Below are 19,597 nucleotides of genomic sequence, written 5' to 3' on the forward strand. Positions count from 1 at the left end.
CAGATGGAACAATTTCCAAAAATCAATTTGCTAGACAATCAATTTGCAAAACTGATTCAAGATTTCCAATGCTTATTACAACAATGACACAAGCAATTAACAAGTTTTCCCAAAGTGAAATGTCTCTAACCTGAATTATGCCCAACACCAAGCCCAGTTACAGTCAGAACAAAAACCTTAAACTGGGGACCAGAATTGTGGTGTAGTGGGTAAAGCCACCACCTGCAATACCCACATCCCATATGCACACCAGTTTGTGTCTTGGCTGCTCCACTTCTGATCTGGCTGCCTACTAATGGCAGGGAAAAGTAGCAAAAGATGGCAGAAGTGTTTGGGCTCCTGCCACCCATGTAGGAGACCCAGAAGCAGCTCCTGGCTCCTGGTTCCTGGCTTCAGCTTGGCCCAGCCCTGGCCATTGTGGCCATCTGAGGAGTGAACCAGCGGATGGAAGATCTCTCTCTCTCTCTCTGTTTCTCTCTCTCTCTTCTGCTCTCTTTGTATCTCTGACTTTTGAATACATAAATAAATCTTTAAAAAAAAAAAAAAAGAAAGAAAGAAAAATCTTAAACTGGATTCAGCTGCTATCAGCTATTTTGCCAAGAAAGGTAGAGAGTGGGATAGGAAAAAAGCAAAAATTTGAGAAAGCTCTTAAGATCTCAACAAACTGGTTGTTGATTTAATTTCTGGCAAACTGAGCTGCACTGAATAATCCTTGTTTAGTGTACCAAGCTTAATCGTAGGTAAATTTATATAAAGCAATTGACAGAGCTGTCCTCAAAATGAGTAACAGAAAAAATAAGGACTGATAAAACTTAAGGTTTCAACTTGACATTGTAAATAAATTAGTATAAATAAAAAGCAAATAAGAATGAAAAGACCATGAGATACCTGAAATATATGAAAAGCTGCTCACTTTCACAGAAGTTAAAGAAATAAGCAAATGATACCAATTACATTTCTTTTATCAGATGTACAAAACTATAAAAGATTAGCAATATCAAACATTGGTAGATAAAAGAGCACTTTGAAAAACTGTTGGTCAGAACTACAAATTTGGTATGTCCATCCTAAAAAGAATATGGCTTCTTTTTCAAATGTAAAGTGTGCATACCATTCTAAGAAAAATTTCACATCTAGAACCCTACCTCACAGAAACACTGACACAAATGTAAAAGTACAGATGCATAAGTCTATTTCTGAATTATTTACGTGGAATGGGGAAAAAAAAAAGGCCTCCAAAATATTCATCACTGGAGGAATTGTCAAAATTAATGTCCATCCATAATAGATTTTAAAGAATGAGACAGGGGCTGGTGCTGTGGCATAGTAGGTTAAATTTCCACCTGTGGTGCTAGCATCCCATATAGGCACCAGTTCAAGTCCTGACTGCTCTACTTCTGATCCAGCTCCCTGCTAATGGCCTAGGAAAGCAAGTGTTTGGGTGGCCCAAGTGCTTAGGTCACTGCAACCACAAGGGATACCGGGAAGAAGCTCCTGGCTCCTGGTTTTGGATGGGCCCAGCTCCAGCTATTGCAGCCATTTGGGGAGTGACCCAGCAGATGGAAGATCTCTCTCTCTCTCTCTCTCTCTCTAACTCTGATTTTTAAATAAATAAAAATATATCTTTAAAAAAAAGTATCTGTACATCAAAAATCACCATTAATCTACAGAGTACATATCAGCAATACCTGACAAAGGACTCATATACAGTAGTATTTTTAAAAACCTACCAATTGGACGGCGCCGCGGCTCATCTGGCTAATCCTCCGCCTGCGGTCCCAGCACCCCGGGTTCTAGTCCCGGTAGCTCCTCTTCCAGTCCAGCTCTCTACTGTGGCCCGGGAAGGCAGTGGAGGATGGCCCAGGTCCTTGGGCCCTGCACCCGCATAGGAGACCAGGAGGAAGCACCTGGCTCCTGGCTTTGGATCAGTGCAACGTGCCAGCCGTGGCGGCCATTTAGGGGGTGAACCAACAAAAGGAAGACCTTTCTCTCTGTCTCTCACTGTCTAACTCTGCTTGTCAAAAAAAAAAAAAAAAAAAAAAAAAAAAAAAAAAAAAGCCCACAAATCAACAAGAAAAAGGAAGACATTATCTAATAGAAAAATGAGCAAAAGACTCACACAGGTTCCTAAAAAAGACAAAACCAAAATAACCAAAAACAAGAAATGTTCTTCTCCACTGTTTGATAAGGAAGTGCAAATTGAAGTCATAATATGGTATTTCTAAACACTCATCAAAATGCCAAATGTTGTGAGAATGTAAAAGAATTTGAACTTTCATACACTGTTGGTGGGAGGGTGAAACCATAGAATCACTTTGGGAAAGCTATTTGAAATATCCAGAACGCTTAACAGAAACACACCCAGAATTCCTTCTCCTAGGTAGATACACCAAAAGATAATTACAAGTCTTTGGTGAACATATGTATGTTCACACACACACATGTGCATATACAATATGTATTTTTACATATATGTGAAAGCTGAAAATACAAAAATGTCCACTATTCACAGAAAGGTTTATCTGAATTTAGTAATACCATATGAAACTACAAGGCATGGAGAATGAGCCAACTATATATAGTTACCTGGAACAACATATGTCTCCAACACACACTACACAAAAGACAGAAACAAAGAGTACATACCATCCAGTATATACAATTCTAGTTCAAAACCAGGTAAAGCCAATCAACACCTGGTGTTTCAAGTCAGAAAAGCAGTTACCCTGGAGGAGCAGGGTAGTGACTGGAAACAGTAACCTTGACCTATGTTCTGAGGACATAGTCATATGCATTTTCAAAAATGCACTGAGAGGGCTGGTGTTGTGGCGTAATGGGTTAGGCCACCACCTGCAACACTGGCATCCCATATGGGTGCTGGTTTCAGTCCCAGCTGCTCCACTTCCAATCCCTGCTAATGCGCCTGAGAAAGCAGCAGAGGATGGCCTAAGTGTTTGGGCTCCTGCACCATGTGGGAGCACTGGATGAAGCTCCTGGCTCCTGGCTTCGGTATGACCCAGCCCCAACTATTGTGGCCATTTGGGGAGTGAACCAGTGGATAGAAAATTCTCTTTCTCTCTAAGTCAATCTTTCAAATACATGAAATAAGTATTTTATAAAAAATGCACTGAGGATTATATTCATGATATTTTTCAGTACTTACGTTATAGTTCAATAAAAGGTTTACTTTTAAAAACTGCGATGATACCAAAGAATGTTTTGGAAAGAACATTTACTCATAACCAGATACATGGATATTTAATTAAGACACAACTATGACTTATTGCTATAAAGTCATAAATGAGTACTGAGTATGTGCTAAGTGTCAAAGACTGTGTTAGCACTGGTGTTACAGGCATAGACCATATTTATTCTCTGGTCTCATGGAGCTCATAACTGAAATTTTTAGAAAGAAATAAAGGCAAGAGAGAAGGAGGGAAGTAGGCTGAAATGTTAAAAAGAGTAATCATGCATTTTTCATGGCAGTGTAAGCTGGCATGATTCTTTTAACAAGAAATTTGATGCTGTATATCATGGTCTTTAAAAATATCCATCTGCTCAGGGAATTATTAAAAAGTAGGTTGCAAATCATATACTAGTATGATGGCAACTATATCAAAAAATCCTTATGCACAGAAAAAAAATGAAAATATATATCAAATGTGTTGTTTTTAACTCACCATTTCCTAAATGAAGTCATCCTCTGAAAACAAGTCAACTATAATTTGCTACCCAATACCAAAATGCATTCTATACATTAGGTATGTTTCTGTGTCCTTCAGGGATTTTTTAAGTATGTTTATTTTCCAAAGGACATCTAATGAAAAATCCTGTTTTAAAATAAATCAATAGACCATTTTTCTTCATGACAACCTAAATGTTATCCCCACATGGTAATGAGAAATAGTCCATGAGTTGAAATCCCATACAGTACATATCCAGCATAAGACTTTTCTTTAAGATGATTTTTAAACAGCCCACTTTCTCTTAGAGATTCGGTCATAAATTGCTTAGAGACAGACAGATACAGAAAGGAGAGGCTTTTCAACAAACTCAGTCTAACACCACTCACTCTCTGCTGAGTCCACTGTAGAAGTTCCATTCTAAAATCAAAGATGCATTCACTTGAAAATACAGTGTCTCAGTAAATAAATCCAGATTAAAAAAAAAAAGAGAGAGAGAAGGGCTTTTGAATGCACTTTCTAAAACAAAATAAACATTAACATTAAAAATATGAGCAACACTATTTCAAAATAAACAGAAGCCACTGTGATGAAGAGGAACGTGTGTCAGGGACAGAATCTTGAGGGAAATCTGAACTACACAGAGTAGACAGGACCCACAGAATGAAACTGAGAGAGCCTGTATGAAGGACGGTGAGTGAGCACAGGGAGGAGCCTAACACCGCAGCATGTCCTCTGACCTGGGCTTTAGGAGGCTGGCCTGGCCCCAGCAGCTCCAATGGGCTAGGGACAGGGCTGGAGGGGAATCGGGCTCTGAAGGCAAGCTTGGCTGTGATGGACCAAGAGCACTTGAGGAAGCCAGAGTCTGACAAGCACACAGCAGGGCTCAAAGCCACGAGGCAAGCAAGGTCTCCTCCCCCTGGAGGACAAGAGGTGTGAGAAGAGGATGAACACAGGACTGAATTTCTCAAACTGCTGCTGATGGAAAACTGGGCAGAAAGGTGACATTAGGAAAAACTCATGAGGCAAGACTGTAGACCATGGATTCAGAGCAGCAGCTGTATCTTCTCCAGTCTCACCAAATGGCCCACATACAGGAGAAATGACAAATGGTCAGTTTGGTGGTGCTGACACAGAAAGTGGGGGCACTATAAGGGCTGAGGCAGCTCAAAGATGCAGCTGAAACTCAGAGCACACAACTCAACCAAGAAAACAAAGCAAAGTGGTTGCTTCCAGGAGAAGGCGGCAAAGGATGTGAGAGTACAAGAGGCTGAAGCTACAGAGAGATGCGCTCGAGAGTGAGATACAGGAGTCAGAGGCGAGGGATAAGGTCACTTAGGGTGGTGGATGGTCCAAGGTCTTATCTTGGGAGTAGGTGGCTGGGTTGGGACAATCATCAGGGCAGAAAATGGAGAAAGCAGTGATATTCACTAGGCTGCTGGCAGAACTTCACGGGGAGGGGAAATCCCTAAGACAAGCCTCACAACCTGATACAACAGGCAATGGACCAGGAAATCAGCAAGGAGTGGGGATAGCATAGCAAAAACACAAAGGAAAAGATTTTGCTAAGAAAAAGGCATCCAAAAATGTCATTAAGAAGTCAGCCATTTTTTTAAAAAACACTAACTATACTGTCATATCTTACAGCTACATTCTTTAAAGAGAAATAGAAATCCATTAAAATACTGCTTTAAAAAAATTAAGTCACATGTTTGCTTATAGATCTTAATTTAGGAGAGTAAACTATATCTTTTTACTATGAGATGAGTAAACACAAATGAGTCAAAAAACCAAAAAGAATACCAAAAAAATCCTACCATCTTAATACAAATATTATTGCAGTAATTTTTCAGCAGTTATAATACATAAAATTTTATACTAAATGTTCTCCAATCAGCCATATGCATTTTCTAAACCACATGAATTTCTCCACATTAATTTTAACACTTGCATGATATTTTATCAAGCAGATTTTCAAAATTTATAAATCAATTTTTCCATTTCTCATCGAATTTGTGGCTACCATAAATTTTGCAGGGGTATAAACCAACACGTCAGCATGCATAACTTTACAACCTGAGAATCAGATAATTAACAGTACCCGAAGTGAGGAAGTTGTCTCTAAAGATTGGAAAGGGAAGGGAAGGTTTATTTTCAGATGCACCATCTCGCAGGGTCACTGACAAGCCAAAAAATTTACCTGGAAGAAATCTTACAAAACGTGGCATGAAATGAAATCTTGGGCAGCAGGGAGGACTGTCTTCAAACAAAGGACCTGAAGCAAACAAGTGAAAAGAGAAGAAAAAGAAATCAGACAGCCTTAGAAGGAACACACTGCAACTTAATTCCTAAGATTTATGATAACCACAAAAAAAATCACCAGAAGTAGAGTCATAAAAAAATACCACTCCCTCCACTCTTCTCAATGGCTAAATCAATCATTGGTTACTGCACAAGCATCCAGTGAAGATGGCAATAAGGTCACTACAAGAAGTTAAGAGCAGCCTGAAATTCCCAAAGAGCAAATGTATACAATGAAATTATTTTTTAAAACCCAGAAGTATTGGGACTGGCAATGTGGCGTAGTAGGCTAAGCCCCCGTCTGCAGTACCAGCATCCTACATGGCTACCAGTTCATGTCCTGGCTGCTCCTCTTCTGATCCAGCGCTTTGCTTATGGCCTAAGAAGTGGAAGATGGTCCAAGTGCCTGGGCCCCTATACCTGTGTGAGAGACCCAGAGGAAGCTCCTGGCTCCTGGCTTCAGATTGGCTCAGCTCTGGCCATTATGGCCATTTGGGGAGTAAACCAGTGGATAAAAGACTTTTCTTTCTGTCTCTCCCTCTGTCTATTCTAACTCTCAAATAAATGAATAAAATATTTTTAAAAAAACTGAGAAGTATCAACATTGTTATCATAATTAAACTAGAGCAGGATATAATAGGTTTATGTGTTAATTTCTTCCCATTTCAGTCTATACAGTAAAAAAAAAAAATACTACTGGTTTGAAAAGCCATTCACTCAATTTATTCATTCAACAACTTAGTTTGAAAAGCTATTCATTAATATACTGCTTCAAAAATAAATGAGTAAATGTTTGCTGGAAAACAGATATTTCCAAAAGAATAAATTATCCAAGAACCAGGCATAACGTTTGTAGCTAACTTACTCTGTACGTGTATGTATTCAGATGTGTGTATGTGTGTGTTTTAATGACTAACCAAAGCTCTGTTTAAATAAACTGTCAGAAGTTTATTCCAGTAAAGTTCACTAGATTTAAAATATTAACTAATGAGATTTTCCCCAATCCACATAAATCAAGGTATTTATAATAACTGCTATCACCTTCTTAGTTAATAATAGGCACTATCAAATTGTATGAAATAAAATCCAAAACAACTTATTCATGTCAAACAACACCAAGCATTCCTATGACTAATGTACTTTTCCTTGAGTATTTCAAAAGTAAGAGGAATTTATTTCAACTACATCCCCCTGACTTTTATAAGAGTTTTCACATATACCTTTCACATATATCATATTCTTCTACAAGCATTACTCTCTTCTCTAAATCCTATTATTTACCTTTAAGATTCCAGTCATATAATTCCAAAATATCTCTGAATAGGAACAGTGAAAAGAGTTCAAGCCCTTTCACACAAAAATTCTGAAAAATAAAGCAAAATCAGATTACTGAAGATCTGCAGGCATATATTAACCAAAAGTTCAACACGTTCTAGTCAAGTATCCAAAAAAGTGTTCAAACTATACTAAAACCATATAATTACATTTGGCTACTATCCTGCAATAGCTTTTTGCTTTCAGACAGAAACAAAGTTGGCAATAATGTTATGAGGATCCTATAAAAGTGTGAACTCAGCTCTTCTCTGTGTACAAATAAAATGTGAAATTTAAAAAGCAATGACTCGCGTATGTCATATTTTTCTAACCCAATTATAAAATGTGTCACAATCTCCTGGGGACTATTTGTTAATTCAGATTTTAAACACACACACACACACACACACACCTGCAAGCTCTAATTGGCTTGTCTCCCAATCCCCACCCTACACACCCAGAATTTCTGCTACCAAGACACCCAAACAAAGAGATTCTTTATATCAAAAAAGTTCACATTCTTAATGAGAGAAAATAAAGAAAGGGCTAAGAAAAACTATAAAGCTTTGTACCCAAATCTGTAAACAGGCTAAAAGAATGATATATTTGCAAGTGAGACTCGTATCATAATTTTTCCTCCTACTTGTTTTGCTCAGGGCTCATAAATCACCCTGCGTGAGATCATGCCCAAAGTCATAAGCTTTTACAATAGCAAATGAAGGCTTACAACCTTAAAAACCAAAGGAAGCAAAAAATCCTTCCAAAAGGAAAAGGAAGGGGTGGTCCTTCCTCTTTAATTCTTTCTGAAAGGCAGGTAGAATGAACACGACTTGCTCAGAATGAAATAGGTGCCAACCAAGCATGCACGTCATGCCCATCAATTCCCCCTCAGTGCCCCCTGCCCATGACAGAGCTGCCCTGTTAAACAAGGTTTGCAAGAAGAGCCAGGGGCTCTGGAAAGCAACCAGACTTCAACACACTGTTTAGCACACAAGCTTGTTTGCTGTCTAGTTGTTATTTCTTAGGGTGATTTGTTGACACCACTAAATTCAAGATCAGGCAATGAATCATTCTGAGATTCACATTAATCTTGTTTTGGAATTTTAACTCTCTTGCATATATTTAGATAAATCTGCTGCTGAGCATCCTCAATGAAAAACAATTAGGAAAAATATGTAAATATATGGGAAGAAAAATGAAGCAAGTATTGATCTTGTCATTGGAGATAATGAATAAGATTATTCCAACAGCTATCAGATTCAGTTTAACTATTCCAGTTTCCTTTCTGAAAATGGCCAATAACCAAAACCTGTCCCTTCCACAAAATAAACTAGAAACAGATGTAAAGTTACTATCACCAGATGCAACATGAGCAGAAATGGGTTCAAAAATAGGTCAGCGAGTTAAAGCATGACCTGAATTTCAACCTTGATATTAGAGCTCCATCACACTCGCCCTTCAACAGTGAATATGATACTTCAGGAGTATCCCTATGCATAGCAAAAGCTAGAGCTGGCCAAGTTCAAAGCTTCCAAATGTAGGTATGGAATAAACGAAAGAGTAAAGTACATGACAAGCTGTTCAACTATCTTTTCCCTTACCTCGGGCATCATCTCTTCAATGAAATGAATCGTGTAGTCTATGTTGAATCTTATGACTTTACATAGTGGAATCTGCAAGAAGAAAAGAGATTCAGTTCCGCAGTATCTCCCTGTAGGCTCCCATTGCACACACATCTGCTCCCTGACCCAGAAGGCCATGAACCAAATGAGAGTGTTGCACCTTCATCTGTGCTGCTAACAACAATGCACAAGAAGCTTGACCATAACTGGTCAGTTTTAGTGGTTGGAATACCATGGGCCAGGCCTATACAGGAAAGCAACATGTTGGTGCTTAATTACAGTATTAGCAGTAGCAACACAAACATGACAGGAACCCATTAAAACCAAGCATATCATCAGTAATGGATTAACAAAGCCACAGTCATAAACATTTTTCTCAGGTCTTTAAAACATTTGAGAAAGTTCGGCTCGTAGGCTGTCAGGCTGAGAACTTATCAGGTACGGATTCATGGGTCACTGAAAAGCACACAATTCATGTGAGTGTGGCTCTTCAGCAAAGGTAACTGTGATAATAAATATAACAATAATAACTAACATTTATGGAGCCAGGCACTGCTCTTCACGCTCCACAATACCCACTCATGTCACCACCACAACATCCCAACAAGATGGGATCAATGATTTTGCCTGTTGTGGTACAGGAAACCCGGACAGTCGTCAGGCGACAGGCAGCTGGTGAATTAGGAAGCTCGCTCTAGACTCCAGCTGTTAGCCACCAAGAGTATGTACCATTTATTATATGTTTTAATAGAGTATGAGTGAAAACAAAGGAAGGCTCAGCATGAAATACATCCACCTCTGCCTTGTACTATCAATGTCCATCAGACACTAATGCCTCAACACAAACGTATTCCTGTGTGAATGAAAGAACAAGAAAGGAAGAAGCAGGGTTACTGCAGTGGCTTGGCTTGGGTGGCTGGCTAGGGAAAATAACAGAGGCAGAAGCCCTAGAGATGTGCTAAGTGGGCTTTTCTGGCTGCTCAATCTGTCCATAAGACGATTTTATACACATGTAATCATTTTTAACAAACCACAGCAACCAGAAACAAATTTTAATGCCACCAGCAAAAGGGAGGGTAAGAAAAACTGAAAAAAAAAAAAAAAAAAGTCTTCTAATGCCATCTACTGGAAATCTTCTCCAAAATGAAGTTTAGTTCTTAGAGTTTTTTTCAAGAAGGTAGTAGTTCATTTCAGTGAAGCTCATAATTAACTCAAATAAGAGATCCATCTTCAACCTTCTAGTGTTAATGAGCTCCAAACCAACCAAAGCAATATGCCATGTCCACTATCATTGATAAGTTCTGCTTTATTTCTACATTCATTTATAAAATATTTGAGAGTTACACATTTATGCATGACTCCACATGTTTTTAAAATGCCTGCTCTTTCCTATCAACTGTGAGCTCATCTGTGCCCTGAGATAAGCCCCAGGCCCTATTTTTAGAGGTAAGTAAGGATCTAGAAGAAGAAGAAAGGCATGTAAACAAGTACAATATAATACAATACAATGTAACTTTTAAGTGCAATTAAAAAACAAACCAGCAAATAAAATATAAAATGAGAAAGATCCAAATAGGAGGAACATTTGAGTTCAGCCTTGCAAGACAGGGAGGGGTTTTCCAGGTCTTTCAGAAAATTCAAGTGTTTAGCTTCTAGCAGACGGAGAAAGGGAGCAGCAAAAAGCAGCCAGTTAGATGTTCAGAGAGTGACCTGCAGAGTGAGACAGGAGACAGAAGGCTCCGGAGAGGAAAGTCTGAACACCATTGTGCTGCCCTTACACTCCATGTCAAGGTCAGGGCTTGTGGCTACACAGCAACAAGAAATCAGTCAAGTACTTTAAGTAAGAGAATGCCACCTTTCCACTTCAGATGCAGCACTATGAAAACAGTGTAGAAAAAGCTTGAAAGGAACAAGTAAGACCAGAAGATCAGACCGGAGTCCACTGCATTAGTACAGGGGCCAAATAAAATAGTCTAGAAAGTCAGAAAACATTTGAACTTAGGTAAGAGATGTTACTGATATAGACAGTGGTCACTCTGATGTAACAGTGAAGAAAGAATACAGGATAATTTCTGGGTTCCTGGCGTAAGTGACCAAGTAGGTAATGACAGCATTAATCAGAAAGCAGAAATTCATGAGAGTATCCCTTGAATAGTTCAAATCAAATATTTGTAGAGGACGATGAGTCCACTTTTGCACAGGCTGAGCATGGGAAAACTCAGGGGACATGAATGACAGCATTCCAAAAGGCAACTGGAAATGCCAGAGTAAAGCACCGAGCTGCCCGTCGCTGACCATCACAGCTGCACATATTAAACAGGGGGGCCAGAATATGCATAGGAGGAATACACTTTGGATGGGACTGAATTATTCAGGGTGAGAGTTTGTAGGAGAAATGGGGACCACAACTCCTGAGAACACTTAACAGGCAAGAAAACAGTGACAGTGTAAACTTTACTCCTTACTGTCAAGTGCAAAAGAACTCTTCTGATGATTCATGCACGCACAGTCTTCTCCTCATCTCATTTTGACTAAAATCAGTTTTAGGAAGGAATTCCTTCTTTGACCTCTTCTCTTTATACCGCCAGAGCCATTCTCAGAAAGGCAGGATCTTCTTATCCATTCAAACTCTGCTCTAAGACTCAAAGAGAACTTACCATTTTATTGGTCAACCCAGAAGCTTTATTACTGCAAAGATAATCAAAGCAGCTCCCAATCAATGCCATCACCTACGATCATTTCTCTAATTTTTTTTTTTTTTTTTTTGACAGGCAGAGTGCACAGTGAGAGAGAGAGACAGAGAGAAAGGTCTTCCTTTGCCTTTGGTTCACCCTCCAATGGCCACTGTGGCCAGCGCGCTGATCCGATGGCAGGAGCCAGGTACTTCTCCTGGTTTCCCATGGGGTGCAGGGCCCAAGCACCTGGGCCATCCTCCACTGCACTCCCTGGCCACAGCAGAGAGCTGGCCTGGAACAGGGGCAACCGGGACAGAATCCAGTGCCCCGACCGGGACTAGAACCCGGTGTGCCGGCGCCGCAAGGCAGAGGATTAGCCTACTGAGCTGCGGTGCTGGCTATCATTTCTTAAAATACACTTGAAAACTAGAAAGTAAAGAATATCATATGCTGACATTATTCCATCTTATCTTGGGGCAGGGGGGAGGAGGGAGCAAAACTGTATTCTAATTCTACTACTTCCAGGCAATGAATGATCAAATCCACAGGTCATCAAGGCCACTAAAAATGGAAAACCAGCTTAGGCGGGAGGGAAATGACAAAGAGGCTTTCTTGTGCTATTGCACACCTAATAAATATGCCTTTATAACTTTAGTTACACTGTCATAGTCTTCAATAACATCAGGTAATCTAAGTAATAGCAAATATAGGATACAAAAGCATAAAAATATCCTGGAATGTTCTTTACTAAGCTAACAAGGCTTTCAATCCACTTTAATTCAAGATGACCTTAAGAGAACTTGTTGCAACTAGATGTGGTTGAGAGTTTTTTATTACTGTTATTTGCATACCATACTTACTTCTCTTCTCTCTCTAGCAAGAAAATGAATCAGATCAGAGAGCAATTTAAAAATTCTTTTTCTTGGGAGGCTATTTCAAATTCAAGAGGCTTATGATGGATCTCACTCTTATGAACTGTACAACACTCAGCTTAAAACTCAATTTATTTTATCAACATCCCAATATAAATGATGGGACTCTTCACTACAGAGCAAAGTTCTCAAGTTTTGAGAACTTGAATATTTATATAAAATATATGCTGAAGCTAGGAGTTTTCTAGTCTTTTATTTTATAACAGTAAAAACTGATTGATATATCATTAGAGACCTCTCAGTACCAAACCTGGTGCTGAATAGAGTTTTAAAAATTATCTCTTCCACTCACTTTTGCTGTGAACCTAAAACTGCACTAAAAAGTGAAGTCTGCTTTTAAAAAATTATGCCCAGGTTTCATGAAAATCTTAAGCAGCATCCCTATCATTTATGAAGCTCATCACTCATCCAAGGTAAAAAAAAAAAAAAGTTAGAAGATTCAAACCCAGTTCTAACATCTTGTCTATTCCTATTTTATAGGAAGTGACAATATTTATTAGGTGCCAAAGGTTATGATAAATACTTTTCATATTTTATCTCAGTCATTTACCAGAAAAGCTGTGGAGATTGCTACAACTCATAGTCTATTTCACAGATGAGAAAACCAAAGCTTATAAAGATCGTACAACTAACTAGTAGAATTTACTAATATTAAGCCCTGGTATCTCTGAAGCCACACCACTTTCCGTCTTTGATCAACACAATCCTGAAAGTCAAAATTGAGACCTGTATTACTTCTAGGGAATTAAGAGATGGGCAATATCTAGAATTTTAAGTATTTTCATGCTAGCAAAATTATTTGTATTTCAGGTCTTCCAAAGCAAGAAAAAAAGAAAGATGTTAGATTGGGAGCAGGGAACTCTGCAGCAGATGATTTGTAAAGGTCTTTCCAACTCTAATACCAGATTTGGTGGAACAAAGGATCTGAGTGTCTGAGACACACAAAAACGCAAAGAAACCATCCAAATTGAAAAGCCTCCTGGTGCCTTTTCATAGAGATTGTTTAAGAATGGTTCGCTATTACTCCCTTTGCTATGGTAGTGAACAGATGGTCCGCCCTAGAGGTAGATATAATATGTATTATCAAAAACATGTATGCTTACATTTACAATATAATCATCTTCTCAAAATTCTCTAGGATAAAATATATTCCAGAATAATGAAAACCTCAATTAGAAGAACGATTTGCTTTTAAATTGGCATCACTACTACGGAATCATGTTTACCTTAAAGGAAAAAAAGAAGGACAGAAAGCACCATGGTAAAGTTAAGGGCTGAATCTTAACTTTATTCTGAAAAGGAACAGAAGTTCATGTTCATATGTACTGAAATGCCTTTCAAATTCCAGATGTAATTTCATGGAATCAAACCAGAAAAGACTAAAGAACATTCTATTTTGATGTAACTACCCAACAGCTATAATCCTCTAAGTTCTAAGATATTGTCTGGCTTGGGTGAAGTATACTGCTGTGCTTCCTTGCCTGCACTGCTGCCCAAGAATGCTCCATATTCAACTGGAATATGGAATTAGAAGTAAGACAATTCCCAGGACTCTCGGCTTTGAGATGGAAAGATAGTGACTCACAGACACCAAATTTCCACTTGAATCAATTACAAACAACAATGCCTGATACCTGGATAATAAAATCACGAATCCAAGTCAGATAAAATCTCTTGGAAGACATCTTCCTGGGACCCAAAAGCAGGTATCCTGAACATGCTCCAGCTCTCATTCTATTGCTCAGTGACTAAATAACAGTCTCTCCTTAAAACTTCCCAACTATCTTTTGAAGGACAACTAACCCAAAATAGTTTTAGCACATTACTCCACAGTTTATCCTCCTTTTTCAATCTTTCACACTCTCAAAATGTTATTCTGACACATGTTTACTTACACCATTTAATGTGGGTCAAACCTGTGACTCATTAGCACAGATGTCACACTCCCACCTGATATACTTTACTGCAGAGGTCCCACAACTCACAGAGGGACGCAGAGGAAATGTTACTTAGGAGTCAGATGGACAGAAATCTCTTTTAACTTTTGGAAAGAAAGGGTGAAGGGAAGACAAGGTACAAGGAAAGTGAAAGGCAACCCATAGGCACATACTTACATTGGTCAGGGGGGCATGTGCAAACATAGAAAATCCTTCAAATATATACTCATGATCGTCATATTCTATAACCGTTGGCCTGTCGGTCTGGAAGCAAACAAACAAACCACCAAGTAAATAAATGACACAATTCACATACACAGAAATCCACTGGGGCCTGAAGTCACAAACAGGAGAAATGCAGGGATTTGTGAACTCAGTGTTTTTCCAAACATCACAGAGAACTTTATGCAAAAGTTTAATATTAGGCAAAATTCTCTTGCTTGGAGAATTCTCTGGCTTCAGATATTTAGTATTTATGTAAGGAGATAATCAATGATGTTTATTTATGGGTGCCATAAAAAAAGGAATTTGTTTTATTTAACCTCATAATACTACCAATCTGTTCTTACTGAGCTCTATTTCTGAACAAGTCCTAACAAGAACAAGTAAACAACACAGTTAACTCAAATGCAAAGTGAAACAAGATTCAGCATCAATGTGGTCAAGACTAAAGGCTCGGAAAGGCCTCCGGGTCCCAGAAGTTCAACCTCTCATAGCTCTATCGCCAGCCTCTCTAAGGAGAAGCCAAACCACTAAACACCTCAACAGATCAATTCCCACACAATGTCAAAGGCTGTAATTACATGAAAAGTGAACCTGTAATTAGATCATCAAAATCTAAGCATGAAACACACTCTTCAGGGCTGGCACCGTGGAGCAGCAGGTTAATCCTCCACCTGTGGTGTCAACATCTCATATGGGTGTCAGTTCTAGTCCCAGCTGCTCTTCTTCCAATCCAGCTCTCTGCTGTGGCCCGGGAAAGCCGTAGAAGACGGCCCAAGTCCTTGGGCCTCTGCACCCACGTGGGAGACCGGGAAGAAGCACCTGGCTCCTGGCTTCGGATCGGATCAGCACAGCTCTGATCATTGTGGCCATTTGGGGAGTGAACCAATGGAAGGAAGACCTTTCTCTCTGTCTCTCCCTCTCACTGTCTGTAACTCTACCTCTCAAATAAATAAATAAAATCTTAAAAAAAAAAAAAAACACTCTTCATAATCCACTCATATAGTCCACTATTCTTAATTTAAATGCTAAAAATGGAGCTAATTATCAAGGCTGGTAACCTGATATAGTTCTTCTATACATATTGAATATCATTCTTCTAGAAAGTATATGTATAATATTTATATATGTTATATAAATATACATAAAATAGATACACAAATGAGAGCTCAGAGGGGGAAAATTAAGGAATATACAAAAACACATTATTTTCTTATGCCAATATTACTGTTATTTTCTATTTGAATAACTAAACAATGCTGATCTAAATTAAGTATAAAGAAATGAACTTCTGAAGAAATAATGATTAATAATAGTCTGGCCTCTCAGGAAAATAGTTGAGCAGTTCCTCAAAATATTAAGCATAGTTAACACATGATCCAGCAATTCCAATCATGGGTACACACCCAACAGAAATGAAAACATACCTCCATGTAACACTTGTACACAAATGTTCAAAGTAGCATTATTCAAAACTACCAAAAAGTGGAAAAAACTCAAATGTCCATCAATTAATGATTGGAAAAAATAAAATACAGTGTATTCAGGCACCATTCTGCCTTAGAGGGGGTAGTGCTACTTTCTTTCTCTGTGGAGTTGCCCATTATAGATATTGCATAAGAACAGGATAATATAACCAAAGTATTGTATAAGTCTCTGTGCTTTGTTCTCCTGGATGGTTTAATTGAGGTAAACACCAATCTTGTCTTTCTTAATAAAGTCATCATTTGTTAAGTCAAAAAAAAAAAAAAAAAAAAGAACAGGATAATATATTATATGGTTCTGTGTCTGATTCATTTACTTTGTGTAAATTTTTCAAGATTCATCCAAGTTGTAGCATACATCAGTACTTCATTCCCTTGTGTTGTCAAATAATAATACTCTATTATTATGTTTGATATTTTCACTGCAGCTGACTCCCTGGGTTCAAATAATCACTCTCCCACTTAGAACCTGAGTAATCTTGAACAAGTTACTTAATTTCGTCTGTAAAACTTGGACTGGTCCTTCATGTGTATAGGAGGAAAGACGCATTCCACAGATCTGTTACAAGAAGTAAGTTAATATCTGTGCAAGCCTCAGAATAATGCCTGAAACACAGTACATACTCAACAAATATTAAGTACCATTACTGTCATCAATATTCAATAGATTGTGTTGTTTGGGTCTCTAGGCAACAAATAAACTAGCTGCTGATTTTTAAGAAATGTGAAGGTATTTTGTGCATTCTTTCCATTCCAAAGCTCCAAAGAATAGCTCCATAATTCATTGGCTATGATGAACTTAATTTTTTTTTTTTTTTTTTTTTTTTTTTTTGACAGGCAGAGTGGACAGTGAGAGAGAGAGACAGAGAGAAAGGTCTTCCTTTGCCGTTGGTTCACCCTCCAATGGCCGCCGCTGCAGCCGGCGCACCGCGCTGATCCGATGGCAGGAGCCAGGAGCCAGGTGCTTTTCCTGGTCTCCCATGGGGTGCAGGGCCCAAGCACCTGGGCCATCCTCCACTGCACTCCCTGGCCATAGCAGAGAGCTGGCCTGGAAGAGGGGCAACCGGGACAGAATCCGGCGCCCTGACCGGGACTAGAACCCGGTGTGCCGGCGCCGCAAGGTGGAGGATTAGCCTATTGAGCCACGGCGCCGGCCCCATGCTATGATGAACTTGACTACTGTGTGATATTAACAATATGAAAGAAAAAAAAGATACGACAGTATAGTGAGATGAGACTGCAATAATCATCATTATGATAAATACCAAAAATAGTTTGCAAAGAAAAAACATTTAAGAACTGAATCATAAACTTGGCATAAGCACATTTTAAATTATATCAAATCTCATTTTGTTAGGAACTTACTAGAAAGTTTGTAGGAGGGGAGACTGTAATCCGATAGTGGAAAAGTCTGCCAGCATTGTTGGTCATGGGGCGGCAGGGCTTAATGGCCTAAGAGGGAAAAAGAGAAAATGAGTTGACAAGTAAAGCAGCAAAATATTTTTATTTCAAACTAAGACTGTGTTTTCTAGATTCACATCTGAAAAAGAGGCTTTTATGAAAACAGCATTCAGTTTACCACAAAGGAGCTGAAAAAGGGATGGCAGATCTTTTTTGAAGATTTATTTTTTATTTGAGAGGCAGAGTTACACAGAGAAGAAAAGACAGAGAGAGAGAGAGGTCTTCCATCTGCTGGTTCACTCCCCAAATGGCCACAACAGCAAGAGCTGGGCTGATCCGAAGCCAAGAGCCAGGAGCTTCTTCTGGGTCTCCCATGTGGGTACAGGGGCCCAAGGACTTAGGCCATCTTCTGCTGTTTTCCCAGGCACATTAGCAGAGAGCTAGGTTAGAAATGAAACAGCCAAGACACAAACCAGTGCCCATATGGGTATAAAATAAGTGGGTAACCAACAAGAGGACTATGTAGTTTGTACTAACAAGAAGGCTACCAAGAAGCTGAGGGCATGTCACTCCAACAGTCACACTACCTTGTCTAGTTCTAAACCTAATCAAGTGGTTGGACTGAAATCCACTGATGGGAGAGAGAACCAGATCCCAGCAGGAAGGGATCCCACCATAAAAGCACAAATGGTGATGACAACACTGTCCTTGCCCAAGGCGCCTATGCAATTTACCTGGGAAAATGTTACCTGGAAAGGGGAATACCCAGGTGGTTCAAGAAGCATTGGACACAGTATCTGAATCCTCACTGACACCTGGAGACTGGATGCATCATCCTGCCACTGTAGCTAGAACAGACAGGAAGCCACCCAAGGTAATAACTGGAGTCTCAGTCAAGATATGGCTTACAGGGACTAGTGCCGTGGCTCACTTGGTTAATCCTCCACCTTGCGGCGCCGGCATCCCATATGGGCGCCAGTTCTAGTCCTGGTCACTCCTATTCCAGTCTAGCTCTCTGCTGTGGCCTGGGAGGGCAGTGGAGGATGGCCCAAGTGCTTGGGCCCCTGCACACGCATGGGAGACCAGGAAGAAGAACCTAGTTCCTGGCTTCAGATCAGCGCAGCGCCGGCTGTAGTGGCCATTTGGGGAGTGAACCAACAGAAGGAAGACCTTTCTCCCTGTCTCTCTGTCTATAACTCTACCTGTCAAATAAAAAAAAAAAAAAAAAAAAAAAAAAAAAAAAAAAACAGATATGGCTTACAGTGAGTCTACTGAATCCACAGATGGTCATTTCTCTGCCCTTTTTACATAACACTGAAATTAACCTGCATGGCAGTTGGTACCTCTCCACATTGGGCCCATGACCTGTGGCATAAGAACTAACACAATGGAAAAAAACAAGTAAAAGTCACTGAAAATTGCCACTACCACCCCCTCTACACGCACACAGGCATTGAAAATAATATTGCATTGGGGTGGAGGGTGGCCAAAAACTACCACTCTTAAGGATCTGAAGGACACGGAGGTGACGGTAACTATCATATCTCCCTCAAATTCACCACTGTGGCCCCTGAAGGACTCTGGAAAGGCGACAATGGACTATCGTAGGCTCCCAAGCAGTGGCTCTGAACACAGCTGCCACATAAGGTGTTGCAGTTTAGCTGGAGCACGTTATTATATCAGGTACAAAGTACAAGGCAGCTAATCAGGTAAATGAGTTCTTTTCTATCACAATTAGAATGAGCATCAGAATGGTTTACAGACAACATGTACAATCTTGCCCCAGGCTGCCAGCTCTCACACCCACTGTTGTAACAGCCAAAGAGCTCTTGACTTTCGGGAAACACACAGAACATCACACTGCTCCGTTACAACTTGGATGTTCTGCTGATCAGGCTAGAGGCCCGGGTGAAACACAAGCACTACAAAGCATGACAGAATCTCTACAAAGATTCGGAGGCCTGCTGCAGCTACTGGGCTGGGTAGAGTCAAGATGCTCCCTCCAGAGTAAAACACAAATCATTCT

General features: G+C 39.6%; 1 protein-coding gene across 5 annotated transcripts in view; it reads right to left on the minus strand.

Annotated features, from left to right (window-relative positions):
• Window positions 1–19,597, minus strand: part of DROSHA (drosha ribonuclease III) — a 129,460-nt gene that overhangs the window by 77,356 nt on the left and 32,507 nt on the right. For all 5 annotated transcript variants that reach the window (XM_008262092.5, XM_002714097.6, XM_008262091.5 and 2 more), the window contains 5 exons: window positions 17,536–17,622; window positions 14,642–14,728; window positions 8,900–8,971; window positions 7,266–7,347; window positions 5,884–5,958 (listed from right to left, as the gene is read on the minus strand). In XM_008262092.5, coding sequence (XP_008260314.2) covers window positions 5,884–5,958; window positions 7,266–7,347; window positions 8,900–8,971; window positions 14,642–14,728; window positions 17,536–17,622 — 403 coding nt within the window. The remainder of the gene's footprint in view (window positions 1–5,883; window positions 5,959–7,265; window positions 7,348–8,899; window positions 8,972–14,641; window positions 14,729–17,535; window positions 17,623–19,597) is intronic.

This window comes from Oryctolagus cuniculus, chromosome 14 (genome assembly GCF_051225735.1).
Source record: "Oryctolagus cuniculus isolate XC-2025 breed Fujian yellow rabbit chromosome 14, ASM5122573v1, whole genome shotgun sequence".
Taxonomy (NCBI): domain Eukaryota; kingdom Metazoa; phylum Chordata; class Mammalia; order Lagomorpha; family Leporidae; genus Oryctolagus; species Oryctolagus cuniculus.